General features: G+C 40.6%; 1 protein-coding gene across 1 annotated transcript in view; it reads left to right on the forward strand.

Annotated features, from left to right (window-relative positions):
- GRIK2 (glutamate ionotropic receptor kainate type subunit 2) overlaps positions 1–27,280 on the forward strand; it is a 621,233-nt gene that overhangs the window by 402,705 nt on the left and 191,248 nt on the right. Inside the window, exon 12 of the mRNA XM_075923935.1 lies at positions 10,640–10,863. Coding sequence (XP_075780050.1) covers positions 10,640–10,863 — 224 coding nt within the window. The remainder of the gene's footprint in view (positions 1–10,639; positions 10,864–27,280) is intronic.

Genomic DNA, 27,280 nt, shown 5'->3' on the forward strand with positions numbered 1-27,280 from the left:
CGGGGCTCGCTCACCTGGGTCCTAGGATCCTCCTCCTCCTCGGGCCGGCTCCGACTGGGGTCCCGCAGAGCTGCCGGGCAGAGGAAAAGTGCCTCCCCACGCCCGCTGCCCCCCCCACCCCCCTGCCAGCAACAGGCTGCCCCCTCCCCTGAGCAACAGGCTGCCGAACAGACAAAAGCAGCCTCTCTGCCCCTCCTCCCCTCTATACGTGCCGGGCTCCCGGAGCGCAGCAGCGTCCCCGGGGCTCACTCACATGGGTCCTAGAATCCACCTCCTCCTCCTCTTCGGCCGGCTCCAACTGGCCTCTGCCTGCAGCAGCTGGCCACAGGGACAGGGATCCCGCAGAGCTGCCGGGCAGAGGAAAAGTGCCTCCCCACGCCCGCTCCCCCCTCCCCCCCTGCCAGCAACAGGCTGCCCCCTCCCTTTAGCAACAGGCTGCCGAACAGACAAAAGCAGCCTCTCCGCCCCTCCTCCCCCTATACATGCTGGGCTCCCTGGGCAAACAAAGACTCCACCAAAACAAACAAAGTGCTGGCCTCATTGTGTTAGCAAAAAAAGGACCCTCCTCCTAGAACCCTGGGTGGTGTGTGGAAATAAAGCTATTAGCTCAAAGCATGGTGCAGAGCTTTTTGGTATTTGATGAGTTACTCCTTTAGTCCTGAGTTTGTCACAGGGACAGAAATAGATGTGAAATCTTCTGAACAGGGGAACAGACAGCAAAACAAACATTAGAGGGGAGTTAACCTTTCCCTATGCTATCCAAAACTAAAAAAAAATGTTTGGCTAGAGTTTCCCCTACACTATGTACCAGTTCCGACTTACATACAAATTCAACTTAAGAACAAACCTACAGTCCCTATCTTGTACGTAACCCGGGGACTGCCTGTAACTATGGAAGAGAGAGACATCTCTGCTGCTGTGGATCAGGGAGGACAGAGTCAGGATTCTAGCCCAGTAGGATGGAAGGAGAATCAAGCAACCCCAGTGTCACAAATTCTTCTGAGAGAGATCTGTCAGACACCAGCAACATACACTCACTGTACTCAGGTAATAGGCAGTGAGCAGATCCCATGTCCCAATTTAGAAATAAGGGGATGAGTGGTGGAAAGGTCTAGCAGTCATCCAGAATATCCAAATTCCTGGAAAATAAAACAGGTGGACATAAACTAGGGCCACCTTGCCTCGGTGGATTTGAATGTGTGTGAAAGGAAAGGGTGGGTCAGGAGAACATCAAAAGGAGAACATCAGGGACCCTGTAGCCAGTTTACAGGGTCAGAGTAATCACCCTACTACTTTTCAACTCCCCAATGACACACTCCAGGGGTATCCCTCAAGGATGAGATGTGGTAACAGGTTTCAAGCATACATCAACCCTTATTGAAAGTCTTTGGAGAAACAGGGCCAAGGGTGTTTGATCCTGCTCTATGGCCTTCTCAAACATCTTGATTTTATCATTGTCCTTCTCTGTTTTATTAAAATAAGAGCTCTTATGAGTGGCAGAGTGCAGGATATTTTTCTAAATAAATCCCTGCTTCATTCTGGAAATGCTTAACACCCTTTATTTAACAAAAGACACTTAATATCCTTTTTTATAAATACTTTCACAATATTCTTTTAAAGTGATACAATTCTCATATTGCACAGGTACAATTGTATTGATTCAGGTTTCTCTGTTCCCACCCACTCACACATATCTAAGGGAAACTGACCATATTTATTCTTGTGTTCCTCTACTGAAGTCAGCGGTACAACACTGATATGAACTTGGCACTCAGCCCTGTTCAGTTTGTAGTTTTGCTTTTTCCTTTTAAAGAGAACACTTGCTGAAGAGTTTATTGAGTATAGTGGAGATAATGTACCTTATTTTTAATTAATAAAATACCATTCTCCACAGGTATGATATCTGCATGATTATATTTTCTCTCAGCCATTCTAGATGTTGAACCTTTTCTTTTTCCTTTTGAGAATTTTACATTGTATATTCACTTTGTTGGATTCTAATGTAAGGTTACTGGGACCAAGTCAACAGAATCAGTGGATTTTCACAAGAGATGAATTTGGCCTGTCTTATTCTTTACTTTTTTTGCTATAATATATCATATAAGAACTCTGTGCTTCTGAAAGCAAAAGTCTAACAGTATTGACTAAAGCAGCCCTAATTCAAGTTTCCATTTGTAGCTTGACCAATACCCTTCAATTCCAGTTTGTAAGCCCCCTGCTATTGCAGTGATTTGTCTGTCTTGAAAAGAAGCTGCTACCGTAAGATTGTCAAATTATATGGTGGCTTTGTGATAGGACAAAGCAATTGGCTGAGTCCACAACATTCATTTTTACTTGTGATTTGAGTCAGGATTTAAACCTACGTTAATTTTTTCATGCGTTGTAAAATGTTCCACCCTAAGATGGGCAGGATACTCTGATTTTTGAACATACTCATTAAAATGTTGCTATGAACTCAATAAAGAAAATAAATTTTCATCCTTACTCCTTCAGGATTATCGTATTGCCCCCCCTTCCCCAAAAATGGTTCTTCCTGTTTGTTCCTGCATGCTTAATACTTTTTAGATCCTTTAATATTAACTTTAAATAAGAAAGACAGAGTAGAAATAATTATTAAAATGCTTTTCATATTGTATCAAAAATCCCTGAAACAGTAAGTAATTGATTGGATGTATCACAAAAGTTATAGATGTTTACTTTTAGAGCACAGGAATGTTTTTCTAAGTTCCAAACCCTTGTATCTTTTATGTTCAGAGCTGACTGCTTTTCTCTGTAATTGAAAGAGTTATGCAATACTTTGTACTATTACATGCTCATCTTGGGTTGCAGAGTGCTTTAAACTCAGGCGATCTCTGCAGAAAACATCATTGTATTAAAAATCCAGTGCTGTTTTACGATTGGAAACTGTGCTTCTAATCTGTTTTCTCTCTAACTCAGCGCTGAACCAATACCTTAGAATGGTATGAGATGACAATGAAATCTTTTGAATCAGACAAAAAATAAAGGTTGTGATTACCATTGTAAATAGTCATGCTTATCTCTCAAGAGTAGAACATTATAGTCCCAATCCTGTCCAAATTACAATACAGATAATTCAATTATATTTATCTGTAGTCTTCCCACAGTTTTACCTGCATATGTTATCTTCCTTCTGATTACATTCCAAACCATTACTAATAATTAGTTGTGTACTAATTAAGAGCTTCTGTCACTTTGCACCACACAGGTGATAGGAGTGGTTAAAATGAACTTTGTGTGTCTGTTGTGTTTTGTATTGCACTTTAAATTTGTAAAACACTTTAATATATTTTACATAGTGACATCTCCCCTACATATATACAAGAGCGGTAGTGAACAGGTTATTATTTATTACTGTAATGTCCAAAAACCCCAATAAATGTTGCGGTTCCATTGCACACTCATAGTATTGTATTAAGGAGATACCACCCAAAGTCATTTATATCAGCTTATATATATCACTGGTTTAAAAGAAAATCGACCCTCCAATAGGTGTCAGAAGCACTGTTTTGGAGCTATTGTACTTTTAAAATTATATGATGTGATGTAGAATTTCTCTGTATTAAAATCACATTGGGGAGATTTTTTTTAAAGCCTCATGTTGAGATCACAGGGAAAAAATTCCTGTTGCAGAATACTTCTCATAAGAATGGCCATACTGGGTCAGACCAAAGGTCCATCTAGCCCTGTCCAATACCAATACTAAGTTTTTCAGAGAGAATGAACAGAACAGGTAATCATCAGGTAATCCATCCGCTGTCCTCTATTCCCAGCTTCTGGCAAACAGAAAGTAGGGTCACCATCCTTACCAATACTCATAGATAGACCTATCCTCCATAAACTTACCTTGTTCTTTTTTTTTAATTTAGCCTTCACATCCTCTGGCAAAGAGTTCCACAGGTTTGCTGTGCTTTTGTGCTTCCTTTGATTGTTTGTAGTCTCTACTATGGAGCACTTGCAGTACGTTAAGTTTTGAATTGGATTCTGTCTGTTTCCACCAGTGCTTTGCTGGTGTGATTCTATGGGCAATAGTCAGAGCAGTAGCTGTCAGTAGAAATGGGACAAACTTTGATGGGGGAGAAGTGTGTATGCCTGGCATGATTCCAATATCTTAACCACCATCTTGGCCAGCAAATGGGATTGAACCTGGGACTCCAGAGCTAAAAGCGTGAATTAAAGAGGAGAGGCTCCCCAGCAACAACTCAGCTTCTACAGATCAATTACTAAAAGAAGGCTGTAACATACCCCCTTGCCTTTGGGTTATACCCGCACAGTGTGGTGACATCACTATTCACAGGCCAGGCCCATTGCCGATGGCAAATCTCTGTTGATTCCACCATTGTCTTCAGTGTGGGAATACCTGCATTTGCTGTTCCCCTACCACTTTCCACAACAACTGAGAGAGTTGCAAATGAGTAGGAAGTAAATGAGACCAAAAAATAGAGGAGTAAAAATAGAGGTTCAAAATGATATTCCATATTTCACTCATTTGGTGCTCAATTTGATAGGTTCTGTCACACACTGCAGCTGTGTCTACACTGGCAAGATTGCAGCCACTTTTGCGCAAAATCTTGCCACCTGTCTACACTGGCCGCAAGTACTTGCGCAAGAATACTGACATTCTAATGTATAAAATCAGTGCTTCTTGCACAAATACTCTGATGCTCCCGCTCAGGGATAAGCCCTATTGCGCAACTGTTCTTGCAAGTTGACAGGTAACGTTAATTTCTTGTGCAAGAAAGCCCGATGACTAAAATGGCCATCAGAGCTTTCTTGCGCAAGAGAGCATCTACACTGGCATGGATGCTTTTGCGCAAAAGCACATCTCTTGCGCAAAGGCACATGCCAGTGTAGAAGCTCTCTTGTACAAATACTTTAACGCAAAACTCTTGCGTTAAAAATATTTGCAGAAAATCATTCCAGTGTAGACGTAGCCTGCCAGGTTTGAAGATTGGGAGATCCATGTTACAGTCATTAGAAACATATGTACATCTGATACCATATTTGTAAGCAAGTCCTTGAGCTGATCATTTCTGTAGTTCAAAACTAAGAATCAAAATAACATTAAAATTACCATTGTCAGTTATACAAGAATTTAGTGCTTGAGAAAAGCATTGGCATTAGACTCCATTTAAAAGTCATTTTATCCAAAGTACATGTACAGATAGGTGCTGGAAATACAAACTTTGGCCTGCCTTGCAAATGTACCTTAAATGATTTCCTTTTGGATAAAGGTTAAGGATAGGTGCTCAGTTCAGTATCTAAGGCTTGTCATTGGGTCTACTAATAAAGATGCATGTTGTGTAAATTGTGATGCCAACTGAATTCCATTGGACTTCAAAACTGGAGGGCAAAAACAGCTAGCAGGATATTGTCCTTAAGGGATGCATGTTTTCAAACAGGGGATTCAGTCACATGACTCCCATTAAATATATGGCCCTTTACTAGATGGAAATGGTATTGATTATATATGGTGAACCTCAGAAAGCTGGTAGTTTCTGGTCTGGCAACATCTTACTCCTGGACCAAAGAGCCCAGGAGCCTAATGGTAAGAAGACCAGCAGCCCAACTGGAGGCAGTGGGACTGGAGCCCCACAAAAGTGATGGTAATGGGCCAGAGAACCCCAGCAGCCCGTGGCAGCACAAGGCTGGAAGAAGAATATGTTTTGCTGGCATGGTAGCAAGGGGACAGAGAAGTCCACAGACTGCTGCAGCATGGAACTACGGAATCTGGTCACCCATGGAAGCAGCAGCGCAGAGCTGGGTAAAACTAGTCACCCACATTAGTGCAGGGCCAGGGAACCGTGGCAGTGTGGGGCTGGAGACTTGAGTACCCTGAACACCCATGGAAGCCTGGAGCCGAGAGGGCAGGGACTGGAGGGTGGTGGAAGCAGGATAGACAGCCTGACTGAGGGAGAAGAGGAATATAGTAGACCAATTTGGAGATAAGAAAATAGGAAGGAAGATCAGTGTAGATGGGATCAAACTAGAGAATGTAGAAAAGTTCACATATTTGGGGAGCAACATGACATATGATCTAGACTGTATGAAGGAAATAGCGACTAGAATAGCGAAAGCAAAAGTGAGTTTGAAGGCGATGGATAAGATCTGGAAAAATAAAGCGATTAGCTTAAGAATGATGCTGAGCATCTTGAAAACATGTGTTTAGCAGCATGTTGCATGGATGTAGGACATGGGTGATAACGAAAGATTCAAAGAGAAGGATATTGACATTCAGGAGGAGTTGTTATAGAAAGATCCTGAGAATAGGATGGATGCAGAAGGTCACCAGCGAGGAATTATACAGGAAGATACAGCTGAAAGAGAACCTACTGCAGAAGGTTATACAACAGAAAGATATTCGGGCATATCTGCAGAATGAACGATGAGCAAAAAGTTAAGACCCTGGTATTTGGCATAATGGATGGTCCGAATAGGAGAGACAGACCCTACAGAGAATGGGTAGATGATATAGTAGATTGGTGCGGAGCTAATCTACAGAAACTAAGCCACTCTGCACTGGACAGGGAAAGCTGGAAGGAAATAGTGAGGGAGGCACTGGACACCAGCAGGCATGGAGCCCATGGTAGTTGATGATGATGAGGAGGACGATAAAAGGCAGAGGGCCAGCTGGCTTGGCGCTGTTGGCAGGGGACACCTCCCCTGGTTCAGAAAATTCTCTGGTCTCAACATTGCTGGACCAGGGAGGTCCAACTTGTTTCAGTAATATCATTAATAATGCAGAATTATTTCTGTTCTATAATATATGTGCTAATAAAACTCTTCCCTATGTCCCAGTTTCTGTGGATATTAAACAGAAGCTACTAAATCTAGACATTTAAAAAATTAGCAGGTGCTGACAACTTAAAACCAAGAGTTTTGAAAGAGCAGGCAGAGGATCTTGATGGATTGTTAATGTTTATTTTCAATAAATCTTGGAGAACTGGGGAAGTTCCAAATGACTGACAAAAAAAACTTATGTGACAATTTTTCAAAGGGGCAAATGGGATGACCTGGTAATTATAGGCCTGTAAGCCTGACATTGATCCCTGTCAGGATAATGGAGAGGCCAATATGGGACTCACTTAATAAAGACTTAAATTAGGGTAATGTAATTAAGGCAAATCAATATGGGCATATGGAAAATCAAACTAAATTGGTATCTTTTTATGAGATGGCAAGTTTTATTGATAAAGATATCAACATTTTTATCAATTACCTGGAAGAAAACATAAAAATAAACTGATAAAGTTTGCAGAGGACACAAAGTTTAGTGATACGATTAATAAAAATTAGGACAGGACACTTGGACAAAATAATCTAAATTGCTTGGTAAACTGGGTGCAAGCACACAATGTAATTTAATACCACTAAATGTAAAGGTATACATCTAGAAACAAATAGTATTGGCCATCCTCACAGGATGTGGATCTCTATCCTGAGAAGCCATTACTATGAAATGGATATGGGAGTTCTGGAAGACAAATATCTGAACATGAGTTCCCAGTGTAATGCTACAGCCAAAAGAGCTAAGGCAGTCCAGGAGTACACAATCAGGGGAATTAGAGAGGTTATTGTGGGGCACTGGTAGAACTGCTGCTGCAGTATTGTATCCAGTTCTGGTGCCCTCAAATCAAGAAGGAAGATAAATTTGGGGAGAGTTCTGGGAATAGTCACAAGAAGGATGAAGGATAAAAGAAAAAGCCTTAAAACGACTGAGTTCTTTGAAGTTTCAGGGGGTAGCCAAGTTAGTCTGTAACAGGATAAACTTAAAAAACAGCGAATATAAATTCAAAGACCTCAAATTGTCTGGTAGCACTTTATAGACTAACAAAACATGTAGATGGTATCATGAGCTTTTGTGGGCAAGTGGGCTGTGCTCACGAAAGCTCATGATACCATCTACATGTTTTGTTAGTCTTTAAAGTGCTACCAAACTATTTGAGTTCTTTGAATCTATATACTTAGCTGGAGCTGCTAGAGACTTTCTCCACTGTAGATCTCTTTCTCTGTGGGGAGGGAAGTTGCCATCAACAAGGAACTGCCAGAGAACATTCCCACTGCCTCTCTGCTGAGTGAGTTTTCCCCTACACTAAGGAAAGGTTCCAGCAGCAGGATAGTATACTGATAAAGAGATGTGAAGCTTGGGTGGGTAGAGAGCTATGCAAGGTACATACTTGCATCCATATCCATACCAATCAAGTGTATCTTTACTTTTCTCGCCTAAGCCATGCTTCATCGTTCACACTGCTGTTTATATTCCTATTATGGGGCTATGCTGGTATGTCCACTTCAGGTCACTAAACAAAGCATGCATTGTAGACCTACTTTGAGTCTTGTAGCTTAATCACTGTGCCTTACCTGGTAAAATGAGCAGTTCTGGGCTTGAATGATCATGTATCTTTTACAATATCAATTGCAATGTTTACACGTGCAGACTTCCTTCTTGATTTTAGAAGATATGCAACAGTATCTATTGTCTGGGTCCAGGGAAGTGATACTTCCATATCAGTTGTGTGTGTTGTGTTGGGCACAATGACAACAAAGAGTCTTTCATCATGATCAAGAGTGGCATTAGTAAAAGGTGGCTCACAAATATTGATATTCATCTCTCCTATGATGTAACATTTCTACAGTAGGGCGTAATTAATACCTTTTAGGTTTGAGTGTCAATGGAAATTGAAGGTGGTATGCAGTATTGAGCCACTGGTAAATAACATGCATAATGTTACTTGACCTTGCATAAATAACAAACATATACATGGAGTAAATTCAAAGACATTATAAACATGTATAGGACAGATGAAATAGAGTATGTAGATTGTAGAACTTTATGAAATGGTATGCAGCAAGCACAAAGTAATTCAACTCAGAAAAATGTATTGATAATTGAAGTATATAGAAACAAATCATATGGAATTTTTGGCTATATCCACAATACAAACCAAGAAAACTATATTAATCTATACCACATCATTATAAATTAAAAAAAAACCCCTATAGATCTACTGTATCATTTAGGCATAGGATTGGCATTTTGAATATAATATGGGATTTTTCGTAGTAGCTACAGCATCTCTCTCTTTACATCTATCTCTCTCTAGCCTACTATAGAATCTGGCTAATATGCATCTTCTTAACTTAGATACTTTATTATCATCCCACAACATTGGCAGTCTTTCATCCACCATCAATTCAAATTTTATTGGTCAATTCTATAGACAGACTGCATGTTACTTGTCATTATTTTTACAAAATACAATATATTTTGTATTTTGCAATGATTTTTTGACATAATTAAAACTAAATTGCACTGACAAAATACTTTTTTGTTTTTATATTTAATTGTTCACTTACTCCTAGATCAAAAACTTCAGTACTTTGCAATGAGGTCACCTAGTCATTCATGCAAATTAGTAACGATATAGCTACATAGCTAGAAATTGTCCCCTATGATAGTTTTGCAGGTGCAGCATATATAAAAACAGTAATTACTTTAGATTGTTAATTGTCACATAAAACTGTGTTGTACAAAATATTCTCCTGATAAAATGAACATAAGCAACTTTCTCCCTCCCGATTCCCAGTTCCTCCACCCATTTCCATACAAAGCTATTTAAAAGTTTTGCAACCAATCTGGAATATCATTCCTTGTTTTGTTTGTATGTTACTTTTTAATGATTCCCATTGAAGTTAATTTGTCTACTCTTAGAACAAGATGCAAGTAAAGGAATCAGAATCTCTTTCTAAATGTATAGATATAAGATATTATGGGCCTGTTTCTATTACATTTTTGGAGCTAAACTAGTAATATGGTCAGAGGAATCATACTCTATGACTATGTCTACACTGCAATGCTATTTCAGGATACCGAAGTATTCCTAAATAGCTATCCCGCGTCTTCACAGCAAGCCCATTATTTTGAAATAATTATCGGCTTGCTATTCTGATGTCCCTATAAACCTCATTCCACGAGGAGTAAGGGACATTTCGGAATAGCGGATTGTTTTGAAATTTTGCTTATTTTATTTTGTGCTACTGTGCAGTGTAGACGAACCCTATATGCCCTACAGAAGTTAACTGGAGGTTTTCCACTGACTTCAGAAAACCCAGGATTTCACTCCTTATTGTCAGATTTGGCTTTTTTTCATTTGTGAATTGTTTCACACTATGTCTGTGGAATTACTATTTGAAAAGCATTTATGTTCACATCTGTTTCTTAAATGTATTACTATTTTTCAGAGAGCACATTTAAAAGTTTAAAAGTGACATAAGTGACACTCAAGGCCAAATGGAGTTTTAAGAGAGAGATTGGAAATGCTAATACACAGGTCCTCTGAAAGATACTGTATTTCACCTTTCTTTTCCTTCCATTCCTGTTACTACTTCATGAATATCTCTAAATATTGCCATGTTAATTCAGATACACTCAGTAAAAGAGAAGCAGAATAAATCAGTTTCCTTACAAAAGGAAGAGGGTAGCTTTAAATTTAATCTTAAAAAGTACTAGGACAGACCTCCTCAACTGTAAAGTCAGTGTTTTGTTTAATTTGATTGCCTGCATCTGCCGCTTATTCTGACTTATGGCCTGTTTCTCTTCTCTTTATATTTTTGTCGACAGAAAGCTGACCTTGCTGTTGCACCACTGGCTATTACCTATGTTCGAGAGAAGGTCATCGACTTTTCCAAGCCCTTTATGACTCTCGGAATAAGTATTTTGTACCGCAAGCCCAATGGTACAAACCCGGGCGTCTTCTCCTTCCTGAATCCTCTCTCCCCTGATATCTGGATGTATATTCTGCTGGCTTACTTGGGTGTCAGTTGTGTGCTCTTTGTCATAGCCAGGTAACATGATAACTTTTGTGATTTTTTTGGCAATTATTATCTTGTTTTTCTTACTAATAATTGTCAAAAGTCACAATTCTTTTTACTTTCTTACTCTTATTTTTCACTGTGTTGGTGTATAGAGGAATAATTAATTAGGGCTCTCGCTGTTGATAAGAATGTACTACACTGTCACGCTAAGCCTCCAGCATGCTGTTTATGTCACTAAGCTATCAGAATGCCAGATGCCACTCCCCTTTTATTTCCAAACTGAAAGACATTAACAAGCCCTGTGACATTTTTTCTTCATTCTCATGTGTTTCTTTCCAGATAGAAAATGGTAATTGTGTTGTGTGCTGGTCTGATATGGTGTAGCACTAAAGGAAATACCCCAAGTTAAGCACGTAAGTGCACATAGTAAGATTTGTCCCACATGTTCAAATTGAGCTCATAATAGCTTTTCAATACAAAAACTGTTAGCTTACTCAAGGGTTCTTGATTTCTCGGGAGCTGAATAATTTATTTAAAATCTTGTAGTAGGTAAATGCACTGAGATAAAACATCTACTTTAAAATGCCAGTCTGGGATGTATTTGGATTCATGCTTAGCTGGGCTTGTTAGGGTCAAGGGTCTCAAAATTGCAATTATGAAATCATAAAGCAATCCAATATGTATTGCTTTCTTGCTCTTTAATCGTGTTATTGCCCATTTTTTTCGATTCAGTGTTTCTCTTCTGTTAATTTTACAGGCACTGATAACAGCTATGGGAGCTGGGTGTGGACAGTGCCATTTTCCCCCCATTGACACCCTATAACTCTGCTAGGATTTTTTTTTTTTAGTACTGTATTTTACCTTTTCATTGTAAAGTAATTGGAATTGACCCAAATGCTTGCAGAACTGCTGGCTTGCACTCACCTTGTAACTTTGACTCGTGCTGTGATTGCAAAAAATTGCAAAACGTTAGGAAAGACAGTAAATCTCCCTTTTCTTGGCTTGTTTCTATAACATTACTTGTGATCGTGGCAGTGATTTTTTAAACTATTTAATTAATTTAAATAGTTTTAAATAGTTTTTTATCCATCTGATTGCCTAACATTAATATTGAAAAAAAAGTGTATTTTAAGGTGAAATACGTCTTTTTCTACAATATTAATGTTTAGAAGCATCCTTATGTCTTGATAACAAAATTCCTGTTAGCCTCAGGCTTTTTGTGATGTTGTTCCTCTGTGTATGATGGGGTCAACTTATGCGTTTTCCTTATGCTTGAATTGATGTAAGGGTTCCACATCTTTCTTTGATACTATCTTTTCCCTCTGCTAGAGGTTGTATTATTCCTCTGGCTGAAGGAAAGTAATCCTTGAAGCTACTTACACTTCCAATTAATAAGTAATTCAGCAAAGGCACCCAGGCATAAAGTTATATAGCTAACACTCTGAAACACATCCTGAATATTGTAGTAAAAAAACTTCACTTGTGTGCCTTCATTCAGGGACTGTTTTAAGGACCCAAGGGCTTACACTAGAAATTTCATGAAATAGTGTAGACATCAATGGGTTTTTGATCAAGATTGTGCCTTTATTTCAAAGATGATCCCCTAACAAAGATACTTCTGTAGGTTAGCAAAAAATGCACAAATGGGTTATATTCTGCATATGTTTACATGTATTTCCTCCCAAAGAACCCAAACTTTATATTGTAAAAAAAATTTTGAGCATGGTGCACAGTGCTTTTGACAGGCAACTCCCATTAATGTTACCCAAAGTTGTGTGGCTGATGTCCTACACACAACTCTGAAAATAGAGCTATATCTTGTTGGACACTTTTTCTGATTCTATAGACTGTTCAATTTTTTAGAAACTTTTTTTATTGTGGTATTCAGTCATCTAATATTACTCACTGAGCTGGGAAGACTGTTTATCATCAAGCAGAAGCACCAAATAGTAAAGGGTTATTGCTGAACTTTTTTTCATTTAGTTATTTTGTCTTCTGGCTGTATATAATCCTGATGTACTCAGAAGCATATATTTCTCATAAAGCAATACCGAAATACATGGTACCGAAAGAGAGTTGTGTACAGTGAGCAAGTTGCATATAATTTTTATTTTATGTCCAAGTTTATATCAGTCTTCAAACTACAGATAAAATTTCAATACGTGTTAACTTGTACAATGAAATTTTGATAGTGTATGTAAAAATCCAAGAAGTAGAATTAGAAAGGAACTTTTTCCTTAAAGTAGAAAGCTTTGTTTTAAAAATATATATGTGCTAGGATTCCCAATCCAATCATTATAGTGTCTTTATATAGAGAAACAGAGCTAGCTTAAATTGTGATCTATCCAGGAATACTGAAGATTGTAAAATATAGACTACACAGAAGTAAAACAGCCTGAGTGGGAAAGTAATAATGTACCTGTTATCATTACAGGACCAGATATTATAACTCTATTATGCTGGACTGGGACATATCAGCATGCACTACTGAAGGTGCAGTTTCACTAAAACATCTAATGTAGGTGATACACTGTGCAATGTACAGAATTAAAACAGTTTTGTATTGTATGCATTCCAGTTATGATAGGTCACGGAGGCGATATTACCTTAAATTAATAGGTTCCTTTTAGATTCCTCTCTTTAAAAAGATTTAATTTTTTTTGTAACCCCACCATAATTAATATTTGATTATCAGTGTTTAAAAGGTATAGCTATGTTTGAGGCAGGATAGTACCTAATATATTTTTATATATAGTGAACCATGTGCTTGTAATTATGTCTCATCAAACTATTCAATAGAATTATTTTGGGGGAAGTTCTGTGTCATTAGATAATCACAGTGGTCCTTTCTCTTCTTGGAAATTATGCATGTGAACTCCGTATTGTCAGATTTGGCCTTTTTTCATTTTTGAACTGTTTCATGAACATAACATAATTTTTAAGAATGTGTTCATTATTTATAAATTCCCTAGGATAATAAACAATATTTGATTATATAAGCTTTCAAACACTAAACCCTATTTTTGAATGACTGTATTGGAATTCACTATGTAAATGGTTTGAAGGGTCACTTAAATCACATGCAGTGGATTGACTTCCCTGACTGGATGGTCTACTTTTATAAAGAGAAGGCAACTGAAGAAATTATGAGGGGGGTTGAATGTCTCAGGCAGAGAGTAAAGGGGGAAGTACATTAGGGAAAGCAGCATAGTAGCAGATAAACAGGCCTACAAATTTTATATCTTTGGCTATCCTCTTTTTTCATGAGAGAGCGCATTATATTTTGGTGTATAAGTAGACTTGAAATGTAAAGAACTAGGTTATTTATACCAAGTCCAAAAGAGATCGACCAGATTTCCTGGCTCTCAATTTTCGCTTACAATTATTGCAACAGTGATTGGCGGTGGGGTATGCATGCAGGTGCTCTGTTGCATTCTGAATGGAAAGTTGGTTTGGGAAGATTATATAGCCACATCAACACTATCTTGAAATCTGAACAAAACTGTATTTCTGTGAGACCGTATATCATTTTACAGTCACTGGTCCTAGTAGTGTTCCTTAACATTCCAGTGTAGAATTTTCTTCTCCGTAGTCTTTGAAGGCTGTCTCTCAACTCCAATTTGCTTTGGGCTTCTCTGTCTGTCCAACTGTTTAACCAAGAAAGTGGAGTGTAGGAATCCTACTTACTTTTGAAGGGCTAAGGCATCTCCCCCATCTCTACATTAGCTCTTACATCTCAATCCATACAGAAGTAGGATATTGCTAATCTAGCAGATTAAAACCACAGTGAGAAACCCTTCCAAATATTCCCCCATTTGAAACTCTACCCTCTATTTTTAACTTTTGTTTTAAATACAAAAGCCCACTCTGACATTGTTGTAAATGTACTTCAAAATATGAATACCTCCAAATACATAAACACCAACAATGAAAATAGAGCTTCATTCTTCCATTGTCTTACAACAATCTTTTTCCTTATAGAAATGTCCTGAAAATATAAATCAGTGAAAAAAGGATAGGTCAAACAATGGCTATTAGTCAAAATGGTATACTACTCCATACTCTGGTGTCATTAAAACCTTCAACTACCAGAAGCTGGGACTGGATTACAGGGGATAGATTACTCAAAATCACCCTCTATTGAAGCATTTGGCATGCCATAGCTCTGATCTAGCATGGCCAGTTTTATGTCCTCCTTTAGATATAAAAAGAATCACATTAACCAAAAGTTTTATTTAACAAACAAAAATAACGCAGCTGTAGAATTTCATTCCAAATGATAGGATCTGTGTCATTTGTCTTGGTATTATCCACTGTTGGACAAAAGTCTTATATACTGAATGAGAAAAGGTGTCTTAACCATTATCTCCAGGATGTCCCAAATAAGTATTTGGTAATCTTAGTTATGAGTATTGGATTTGGATAGGTGATGGTATTTGCCTTAGTGTATATTTCTTGACCCTGCTTCTGTATGTTGAATTATTCATAATAATCTGGATACTGCAATTATTTTATCTCTGTAAGCTGGAAGCCCACCTGCTAAATCTGATCTCTGGTTGCAATTGTAATAGATTGGTGTCTCTCTCTAGCTATAGGTGATCTCATTTGGTAAAACTTACAGCCCTTAGGATTCCATTCCTAATATTTTGTCTTATTTGCCATTATGCTTGTGTTTTACCTTTCTGGGTTGGTGTTCTAGCTAAAGTTCTCAGAAGAAAGGTGATCAGAAGGAATTGGAAGTTGTAGACAAAGTTACTTCACTTATATTCACACCTCTTCTGAGTTTCACTATGTACACAGACTCTCTCCTCAGTGTTAGAATAAATTGTGTCTTCTTAATATTACTAGTGAATCTCTAGACACTGTTCTGGCAAGAAATCTATCTCTTGGGTTCAAAACACTGTTTAGAGCTTTCCAGTTCTAATAAGTTTTCCTTCCTGCTGCTGACTTCTTATTGTTTTCCACAGCAACCTCATAAGCTCTCTTCATCCATTCTTCCTATTAATTACTGAAGATGAAATAGTGGTTGCCTTCTTTGTTCTCTATAAAATCTTGAAAGTTATGAAGGTAATGCTGGAAATTGCCAATACAGGCAGTCCCCAGGTTACGTACAAGATAGGGACTGTAGGTTTGTTCTTAAGTTAAATCTGTATGTAAGTCGGAACTGGTGTCCAGATTCAGCCGCTGCTGAAACTGATCAGTTTCAACAGCGGCTGAATCTGGACGCCAGTTCTGACTTACGTACAGATTCAACTTAAGAACCCCAGGCATCCCCAAGTCAGCTGCTGCTGAAACTAATCAGCGGCTGATTCTAGGAAGCCCGGAGCAGGGGCTTCCTGTAGTCAGCCACTGGTCAGTTTCAGCAGTAGCTGACTTGGGGACGCCTGGGGCAGAGCAGCTGGGGTGCTGCTGGGTTGGTCCAGTAGCGCCGCCGCTCCTCGACGCTACTGGACCAACCCAGCAGCACCCAAGCTGCTCTGCCCCAGGCGTCCCGATTCAGCCGCTGCTGAAACTGACCAGCAGTGGCTGAATCAGGACGCCTGGGGCAGAGCAGCTGGGGTGCTGCCAGGTTGGTCCCGTAGCGCCCAGAGCGGCGCTACGGGACCAACCGGCAGCGCCCCAGCTGCTGTACCACAGGCGTCCGGAGCAAAGCCGTGGAGCACGGGGGCAGCGGGACAGCCCAGACGCACCGTGGCTGTCCTGCTGCCCTCGGGCTCCGTGGCTTTGCTCTGCTTTGCTCCCCGTCCCCCTGGTCTGCAGACCAGGGGGACGGGGAGCAAAGCAGAGCAAAGCTGCAGAGCACGCAGGCAGTGGACAGCCCAGACGCGTCTGGGCTGTCCGCTGCCCGCATGTTCCGCCGCTTTGCTCCCCGTCCCCCAGGTCTGCAGACCAGGGGGACGAGGAGCAAAGCAGAACAAAGCCGCGGAGTACGCGGGCAGCGGACAGCCCAGACGCGTCTGGGCTGTCCGCTACCCACATGTTCCTCCGCTTTGCTTCCTCTCCCTGGTTTGCTGGAGACCAGGGAGAGGGAGGGCCCCCTTCGTAACTGCGGACCGCTTAACTCGGGGACTGCCTGTACCTCAAGGAATATGAAGAATAACCAAGACTATACTTAGAGCTTTTATAAACATGTCCCGTTTATTTAAATAGCATTTTCAATTTGACTTTTGTTCTTCCATTTATTGTTTATAGTGTTCTGTTGACTTGTTCAGTTAGGTTTCATTCCACATGGTAAACTGTGACATGAGAGTTTTTAGCCCACAACAAAGTCTGTCAGATAATCGATTTTCAAATTCTATTCCCTGGTCCTAGTTAATCTCTTCAGGAAATCTAAACCAAGTGCTAAAATCTCAGAATATTTTATGGGTAATATTTGTGCTTGATTTATTGGTTGTTGGAGAGGTGATTGCAAATTTATTGAAGTGCCTTGTTATTACTGAAATGTTTTCAGAGTATCACATGTTAATTTCTAATTGTAGATTGTTACAGTTACAAGGCTATCTGTAAGTATGACTTTTTTTTGGATACTCTGGGTACGTCTATACTGCATCACTTTTTCAAAACTAGCCAATTAGTCCATCATAAGATGGGATTTTCGGGTCTCTCCTCCACATCCTATTCCCTTTCTATCTCAGTCTTCTCTCCTGAGCCTCTAGTCTCTCACTCTGTCTCTCTCTCTCTCTCTCTCTCTCTCTTCTCCTCCTATTGCCTCCCCCTCTCTCTCTCAGCTCTCCTCCAGCTCCTGCCTCTCTCTCTGTCTCTCTCTTTCTCTTCTTCCCCTCCTGCCTCACACTCTCTCTCCACTCTCCTCCGCCTCCTCTCAGTCTCCTCTCTTCTTGTCTCCTCTGCTCTTCTCCGCCTCCTCTCTGTCGGGCATGCATGCTCATCCAGGCCCCGCCCCATGGCTGTGTACATCATTGCCCCACCCCGCCCCCCTTCGCCTCCCGCCATGGTGCTTGGCTGACTTCTGAGCTACTCAGATGGGCTGCTGCGTGGGAGCAAGCAGTGCAAAAGGCCATTTGCGCTGCTTGCTCCTGCGCGGCAGCCCAGCTGAGCGGTGCAGACATCAACCAAGCGTCATGGTGGGAGGCAAAGGATGTTAGAGGCAACAGCACTGCCCAGAGGCAACAGACAGTGCTACACCATTACAGAGTCACAGACATTGGGCTACTATATATATGATAACTAGCACTATTCCAAAATAACTTAGTCCACAGCTACACAGCAGACAGCTATTTTGAAATAGTTTCAAAATACTGACAAGCTGGAGGACTTCTTACTCCAACTCCTGTAACCCTCATTGTACGGGGAATAAGGGAAGTCGGAGGAAGAATGCTCTGTTTTTAAATAAGTGCGGTGTAGACATTCCGTATTTCAAAATAAGCTGTTTCGAAATATGCTATGCAATTGACATGTCAATTTGATATGTCAATTTGCATGGCTTATTTCAAGTTAAGCCCCGCAGTGCAGAAGCACACTCTGCGTACATCCACTCAGGCCTGGTTTAATTACATCCTTGGAGTAGAATCGCTGAATACTCCCACTCCTAGATAGAGACGTGGGTTTTTCTGTGCCTTGTAAATCAACTGAGCTTACTCTAGATTTCACTGTGCTTGGTATCTGCTCTTCCCTTTTGGAGTTTATGGCCAGTGGTTAATGCAGAGACCAGGCAGCCTTCTCAAACCAAAATGCTGTTTAATCCTAACACAGGAAGAAAGCATAACAAAAGAGAGAAAAAGGTATTCAAAATTATAAAATTTCTGCATACGTCTATTTTCCTTCTGCTATTAGGGAGGTTATGAAGGGCTGGCTTCTTCAGACACTCTGCTGGGTGTGTGTTCTGCCAGACAGCTTCTTGACAACTATCTATGTGTGTGTGTGTGTGAGAGAGAGAGAGAGAGAGAGAGACAGAGAGAGAGCGCAAGCAAAAGCAAGCAGGAGAGCATTTAAATCATAGAAACGTCTTCCTTTCTGGGCTTTTTGGTCAGCTTTACAGGAGAGTTAAGCCAAGCCGTTTGTCCTCCAATTGTCTTGTAAAACAATCCATAAAGAGGTAGTTGAGAGTTGTCTTGTCCTGAATCTTTGTCTTGTTCATTGCTTGTTTGTTTCAACGAGCTGCAATTAATCTAAACCAGGGCTACTCAATGTGTGGCCTGTGGGCTGCATGTGGTGTACGGCCCATGGTGCAGTTTGGGTACATGAGGCCCATGGGTGAAAGCCAAAACAGAAAAAGTAAACAATATAATGGTCTTCTGTTGGTATGTGTTTTAGTAGTTAAATTCCTGTACTGTCATTACTCATTAAAAGTGCTATCATATGGGTGGGAATCAGGTAAATACTGCATTTTATTAATATCAGCAGAACTGACTTAATTGGGGCCTGTGTATTGTGTAGTCTTGCCTTAATCTATGAATTCATGCCCATCAGTGTAAAAGAAGCTATTTGCATATATTTGAATCATAGAATCATAGAGCTGGAACAGACATCAGGAGGTCATCAAGTCCAGCCTCCTGCCCAAGGCAGGACCAATCCCAACTAAATCAACCCTGCCAGGGCTTTGTCAAACTGAGACTTAACAATCTAGGAATGGAGATTCTACCACCTCCCTAGGTAACCCATTCCAGTGCTTCACCACCCTCCTAGTGAAATAGTTTTTCCTAATATCCAACCTGGACCTCTCCCACTGTAACTTGAGACCATTGTTCCTTGTTCTGCAATCCATCACTACTGTGGACAGCCTTTCTCTGCCCTCTTTGGAACCTTCCTTTAGGAAGTTGAAGGCTGCTATCAAATCCCCCCTCACTCTTCTCTTCTGCAGACTAAACAAACCCAAATCCCTCTTGAGCTCTAGCCCCCTAATCATTTTGGGTGCCCTTCGCTGGACCCTCTCCAATGCGTCCACATCCTTTCTATAGTGGGGGGCCCAGAACTGGACACAATACTCCAGATGTGGCCTCACCAGAGCCGAATAAAGGGGAATAATCACTTCTCTAGATCTACTGGCAATGTTCCTCCTAATACACCCTAATATGCCATTTGCCTTCTTGGCTACAAGGGCACTGTTGACTCATATCCAGCTTCTGCACAGTTCCGGAAAAGGGCCAGTGTAGACAGCCCAGTAGTCTTTTCCGAAAAAAGCCCCGATTGCAAAAATGGCGATCGAGGCTCTTTTCTGGAAAATCGTGTCTACATTTGCCACAGATGCTTTTCTGGGAAAAGGGCTTTTCCGGAAAAACTGAAAACGGAATAGTATTCTGTTTTAAGCATTTCCGGAAATTCATGCCAGTGTAGACACTGCCAAGGAGGTTATCTCACATCTCCTCAGGGATTCATTGCACCATATATTCCTGCATATTCCAGAATGTCTAGAAAAGGAAACTGCATCAACATAGGGCTAGAAAAACCTATCTCTGATAACAAAATTAAGAAATGTCAGTTGTTATAGCATTTAGTTTGCTTCTGTCATGACAAATATGAGCACTCCCTCCCCCCCTCACACACACATTAAAATGGTAGCATATAATACAAGAGACATTGAACCATCAATGTATGTAATCATATGCTTACAGATAAGAATACATGAGTATGCATGTCTTCACATGGAGGACTAACATGTCCCTAGATAATCCAGTAACAGCTATTTCAAATACAGTAACAACTATCTGAAATCAAGCAGTAGTTTATGACTGAAGCTATTGCTTATACTTTTTCCTCTTCCCAAGGATGCTGTATTACTTCAGCCCCTTCATTCAAAAGAAATGATTACTGAGACTGAGGAGAGACTAGCTAGAGAGATGTGAGTTCATGAACCATTCAACAGCATCCAAATGTTTGGTGCTTCTCTCTTCAGTTGACTTTCTTAGCAAGAATTAAGTGGCAGGAGTTTCTTTTCCCTCTTTTCTCTTTCTTTTACAGCTCGTTAATTTCTTTTATATGTTCAGATAATGTATTAGCAATATGAAAACAAATTTCTAGTTATCCTATGAAAAAGTGTTCCAGAAAGTCCATTAGATTTTGTATCTTTTATTGTTTTGATCTCTCTTGAAACTTTGAATGGTGGTCAGTTTATGAAGATTTCACACTTTAAAATATTTTTTAAAATTACAGTATATGAGATTAATGTAAAAAATACTGAACAGTTTTAATTATACACCACTGATTTGTAATTTCTTAAGCAGTTTTCTTACTTCTTGGTCAAACATTTGCTGTTCACCATGATGTCAAGTAAAACTAAGGTCTATATATCATTTCAGAGATCTGTCAAACATTCATCTGTGTAATGTTGGAAAGCAGCTGGTACATTTGTCAACCTCCAAAGACAAGCTGTGTGCAGTCGCCTCTGGTGTTAGAAGTGTGGAAAGCTTTTAGGCATCATCATTCATGAAAGTCAGGGGATAAGATTTAACTAGATCAAGTACTGTAAAGCATTCTCTTCCCTCTAAATCATCTAGTATTTCTTAGAAATCTGGATAAAGTATGACTATCTACTAGTAGTTTTCTCTGGTCAGTGCAATAGCCCATCCTTTTGCCAAACCAGAAAGGATACTGGGAACAAAATGGGTATATTCATTCTTTAAGTGAAAGATTTTGCAGAAAACTTTTGATCTTGTATAAAGGACACAAAGATGAGTGAAATGGACACACTTAAGCAACAGGTCACAACTTTATTAATAATGAGGAGTTATTTGCTCACCCATCCCCTCAGAAACCAGGTATTTAGCTGGGTTTAGTCCAGGGTCTTATAATTTAAAACAAATAATTCTAGGGTAGATACTCTTTGACCTTCTACTAGGACAGCTTGAAGGCTTCACATCTCCCCTTTTATTTACATGGAGAAGACACACATGCTAAATGCCATTTACCTCTGGAAACTGCTCCCTTTAGCTCTTATGATGCCGCCTTTTGTAGTCTCCTAATTAAAATCAGCATTCCTATTCTTACTCCTTTTGATGTACACTGTGCTTCCATGATACCATAAGGAATGCAAAATAAATAAATAAATAAACCTTCTAGACCCCTGCCCATTTTGCTGAAAAAGGGGAAAATCCTTCAGAATAGCCAAAACAGGAAATGGACTTAGACCTATAGCATCCTGGAAATGCAGCTCAATATACCTCAATAATATGGACAACAGATAAAAATGGCAAGATGGCTCCCAGATACCTAGAAAGGCTTTTAAATTGAGAGGAGACTCTGAGAGAGCCAGTCAGCTCCCTTTATCTCCCTGCCCCACAGTTGGCAAATAGGAGAAGAGAAGTCTCTCCCTTTTCCCCTATTATGTTCACTGTGAGTCACAAGGAGGGAGCTCTGCTCCCACATATCCTGGCTTAATTTCTCCTCTACTCTCTGCCAGGAGTTGGCCATCCTCATGCTGGTCTGACCAAACTTCCTCCTTACCTCCCCTTCCAATATGAAGAGGGGCACTGGTCTATAACAATAGAGATGTAGGGTTGGTGAATTGGCATGCTATCTGCCAATTTTGAGATAAAGGTCTACACCTATCCGTTATATATATGAAAACAGACTGGAAATTGTTTCTTCCATGCTCTTTTTTCTTTTGTTATAGGGTAAACAACTGAAAATTTCTGCGTTGGCTCATTATTTACTAGCAATAGAACCTGGACCTCACATCTCTATTCCTATAGCCAAATATCACATTAGCTAGGTATTTCAGTTGAATATCCTCCAGTACATACCATAGAATTCACATTGACAGTATATTATTCACAACAATCATATTTTTCACAATAGTTTCATAACAATCTATATTTGATTGTGTTTAGCTATAAATGGTGTAGTCTTCGTATCGTTTTTCATTTGATTAAAGGCCTTGACATCCATAGTCGGGCTGGGATGGTGCATGGGAATGCAGTGTTAAATTACTCTCTCCCCACAGCTGTAGGTCCTGTTTATCTCTGATAGGTGGTGACAGTGAGAGTCAGAGAGACCATCACCATAAATAATAACTTTATCTACCTACACATTCCTTACTGGGAAAAGTGCAGTCATCTCTGAAATGTAGTCTCTGCATTTGTACTCTGTTCCAATTTTTGGAAAGTTTTTCAAAATCTGGCCTTTTTATATGTTAGTTAAAGCAGAGACTCACACACAAGAAGCAAGAGAAGTACTCAGAATACTAGTATGAAAGAGGAATGAAGCATGCTTAAAAATAAATATACAGGGACGCTAGAGAAGACACTGGCTAGTACTGACATCGATACCACAAGTTTTCTGCTAGTGTCAGACCACAGCAATCTCTTGAGTACATAAATGGGAAGAAAAGGAAGAGAAGATCCAAGGATAGCCTTTCTGAGTTAAACAAGGAGCCTGGGAGCACCTTGAAGACTAATATTTTTATTATGGCTTAAGCTTTCATGAGTTGCAGATTACTTCATCAGATGCATGAAGTGAAAGACACAGATGATAGGGAGACAGACATGGGAGAGCTAATTCAATCAGGGTAGATATGGATAAAAAGGTGAGAATACCTAAAGTGGAAAATTACAAATGAGAAAGCCATGCTGATGGTATCAAATTTGTATATGTGTTCCAGCTGAGCAGTTTCACATTGCAGTATGTTTTTAATTTTTTTGCTTGAGAATGGCAACTTTCTAGGTTGTTACCATGTATCCAGGAAGGTTAAAATGCCCTCCTACTGGTTTATATGTTACCACTCTTGATGTCTGATTTGTGTCCCTTTATTCTGTTGTATAGAGACAGTCCGGTTTGTCCACTGTATATGGCAGAAGGGCATTGCTAGCACATGATGGCATGTATCATGTATATACTTTTGATTTGGTGAGTGTTGTTGGCCAGTTACAGGAATAGGAGGGCTTGGCTGAAGATGATTCAGTTTATTTTTCCAGTGTAGAGATGATGATATGACCAAGCTACAATAATGCTTCGTAGGAAAACCAGGATGGGGTGCCCTAGCACACGTACTATTAGTGAAAAATATACATAGGACTCTCTCCATAGTGTGGTATTTAAACCTTTTTCCTCCAATGGTACAAAACAAAGTATGACTTGCAACATGAGGAAGGATGGAGGCTGGTACTAGTGGAACAGGAAAGATTACAAAGAGTAAAAAGAGTACTGGAGAGTTTGATGATGCTCTCAGAAGAGCTCTACATAGGCCACAATCATCAATAGAACAACACAAAAATGCAGCATATAGTAAAGTGTAAAATCTGAAAAAAATGGGTGCTGACTATTTTTCCATTGACATGAGTGGTAATACCTGTGCTAATTGCCCAAGACATAAAGATGATCAAGTTCACATGTAACTATTACCAGCTGGATACCTCATCTGTGCAAATTTAAGCAAAAACCACGTGATTGATAGTCACCAATGTGATCAGAAAAATATGCTCTTGTCTTATGAAGAAAAATTTTCCTTGTTAACATATCACATTCTATCAGGAAATGTGGAGCCTTATCTGAGACAGGACAGTGCTTTAGATGTTTGCAGGAGACATGCAATGCTGTCCTTGACAAGAGAAATAAGAAGGGACACAAATCATGGCAGGCTCATTCTTGGTTTCTATTGTGAAATACTAGTTGTGCTGCAGAGATTCTGGTTCCTCATGTGATGATTAAAGAATTCTGAAAGATGACGGATTCCTGTTTTTACACTCCTATCCAACAAGAAAAAAAGTACCAGAACCTTGCCAATCAGTGAATGCTTCAGAAGGGCATATGCTTAATAGTTACAAAGTCAACCCATGGTCATATGGCTAATCTGCTAGTTATATTTCTATTTCCATTAATACTCCTTGCATCAGCCTTAGCAGCATTATCCATGCCAACCTTGCTTTAATTCTGAAGTGAATGAAAGAAAACCAAATTAAGGCCACTTTATCTATAAATGAGAGTATCCACACAGGCAGTTAATGAAGGTGAAATAATCCATTTTAAATTCACATCTTTAGTTAATTTAGAGTAGCTTTCCTGAGTGTTCCAACATAGGCGTGCACTATTTCATCAGCACACCCTGAGTAAATTATGTGGATACGATAAGCAATATAGAGACAAAAATGTATTTGGATAAATTGCATATTGTCACAGAAGAATATATGACAGCCACCTTTCTCCCTTGGCTGTATTGCTTTTCACATGTTTTGGCTGTGTGTGACAGCTATTTCCCACATGTACCTTGGAAGCAAAGAATGAATAATACCTTGTACTAAATCCTGATCAAAACAGCAAGCATCTGCAGCTTCCTTTCTTAGAGAGAAGGGCAGAAACAACATGAAAGAAGTTGAAAATGAAAGATATTTTTACAGGAAAACCTTGAATATTTTTAGATTGTAGGCATTGCACCTTGGTTGCAGGATTTATATGAATTCAAGACTGCTTGGATACTTCATGGATAGCACAGGATTCTGTCCTTCTTTCAGCTACCACAGACCCTTGAAGCAATCTTTATTAGGTCAACCGTGAAGACAGCAGCTTATGCTTCCTTTTTTTCCATGAAAAGTAATTGTGCACAGCCAAGTGTCCAAATATGTATAATGGATATTTTGTCTGAATGAGAGAGTGCTTTTGTTTAGAATAAAATAGCAGTTTGCTTTGACCTCATTGCTATGTAGCTACTTTCTTTTCCATTGCCTCAAAATCTACAAAATCAAAGCATTTTGTTCTTCAATGTGATTCAGAAGCAGGGAGTAGAATAAGGTTCTCAAATCTTTTAGCAGGGACTTTAACATCCTTTTCCATAGCAAATATTACCTACACTTCTATTTATTTTGCTTGGAATCATAAAATGTTCTGTACCATAGTTGCAGAATCACCATGTTGCAAGAACATTTTCAGCCAGTTGAAACTACAGTAGTTTCTTTGATGAGAGCTTTATTACTTTTTGAAGCAAATTAGTTTGTTCTTTGGGCATCAATGGAATTGGGGAAAATCTAAGTTATTATGGGTACGTCTACACTACAGCGCTAGTTCGAACTAACTTAGTTCGAATTAGTTAATTCGAACTAAGCTAGTTCGAACTAACGCATCTAGAACTAAAAACTAGTTCGAACTAGCGTTTTGCTAGTTCGAACTAGTAAGTCCACATTGAGTGGACTCTGAACAGGGCTTAAGGATGGCCGGAAGCAGTGCCGGCAGGGCATAAGAGGAGGACTTAGAGCGTGGAGATGCTGTCTCAGGCTAGCCGAGGGCTGCGCTTAAAGGGTCCCGACCCCCACCCCGGACACACAGTTCTAAGGGGTGCCCCGCTTGCAAAGCAGTCCTGGCTTGGAGTGCCCGGAGTACCCACGCTGGGCACATCACACCACTCGGCCATCAGCCCGGCTGCACTTGCCGCAGGCTGCCATCTGGGGAGAGGGGGCAATTGGGGGGCTGCAGGAGAGCTTCCACCCCCAGAAGCCCGCAGAGCCAGCCCAGTCCTCCCCATCAGGGGCTCGTACCCCATTCCTCCCTCACCTCCTTCCACTTACCCTTCCCTAGCCCCCCTTCTTATTGATGTACAAAATAAAGATAACGTTTCTTCCAACATTGACTCTGTCTTTATTGAACAAAACTGGGGGAGACTGGGAAAAGGAGGTGGGAGAGGGGAAGAGAAAGGCTGGGAGAGGGGAGGGCAACTAACATGATCAGGGGGTGGGAACAAGTCCCAGATGAAGAAAGGCTACAGAGACTGGGACTGTTCAGCTTAGAAAAGAGGAGACGGAGGGGGGACAGGATAGAGGTCTCTAAAAGCAGGGGTTGGGTGGAGAGGGTGCATTCAGAAAAGTTCTTCATGAGTTCCCATAAAGAAGGACTAGAGGACACCAAAGGAAAGGAATGGGTATCAGGCTTGAAACTAGTAACAGAAAGTTGTTGTTCTTCCCAAAGCAAATAGTTAACCTGTGGAACTCCTTGCTGCAGGAGGCTGTGAAGGCTACAACTAGAACAGAGTTTAAAGGGAAGTGAGATCAAGTGATGGAGGTTGGGTCCATGGAGTCCTATTAGCCAGAGGGTAGGAGTGGTATCCCTGCCCAAAGTTTGTGGAAGGCTGGAGAGGGATGGCACGAGACAAATGGCTTGGTCATTGTCTTCGGTCCATCCCCTCCAGGGTCCCTAGGGTTGGCCGCTGTTGGCAGACAGGCTACTGGGCTAGATGGACCTTTGGTCTGACCCAGGACGGCCATTGTAAGCTCAGGGCTCAGTGTCGGGGGTCTCAGTGGACCCCCTTGATTTTCATGCACACCTGGTCCTGGGTGGCCAGGCTGGCAGCTCTCCTGCCCTAGACGGCCACTTTCCTGTGCCTAGTGCGGAGATCGTGGACGAGGTCCACGATGTCCGCACTAGCCCAGGCGAGTGCCCGCCTCTTGCGGTCCCGGGCAAGCTCCCGGGAGCCGCCAGCCTGGTCCCGGGAAAAGGGGGAGGGCTGGGGGGCATCAGGTGGGTGGCTCAAGCTGTGCCAGGTGCAGGGTCTGCTGGCTGGGTGCTGGCAGGC

The sequence above is a fragment of the Pelodiscus sinensis genome, chromosome 3, assembly GCF_049634645.1.
Source record: "Pelodiscus sinensis isolate JC-2024 chromosome 3, ASM4963464v1, whole genome shotgun sequence".
Lineage (NCBI taxonomy): Eukaryota > Metazoa > Chordata > Testudines > Trionychidae > Pelodiscus > Pelodiscus sinensis.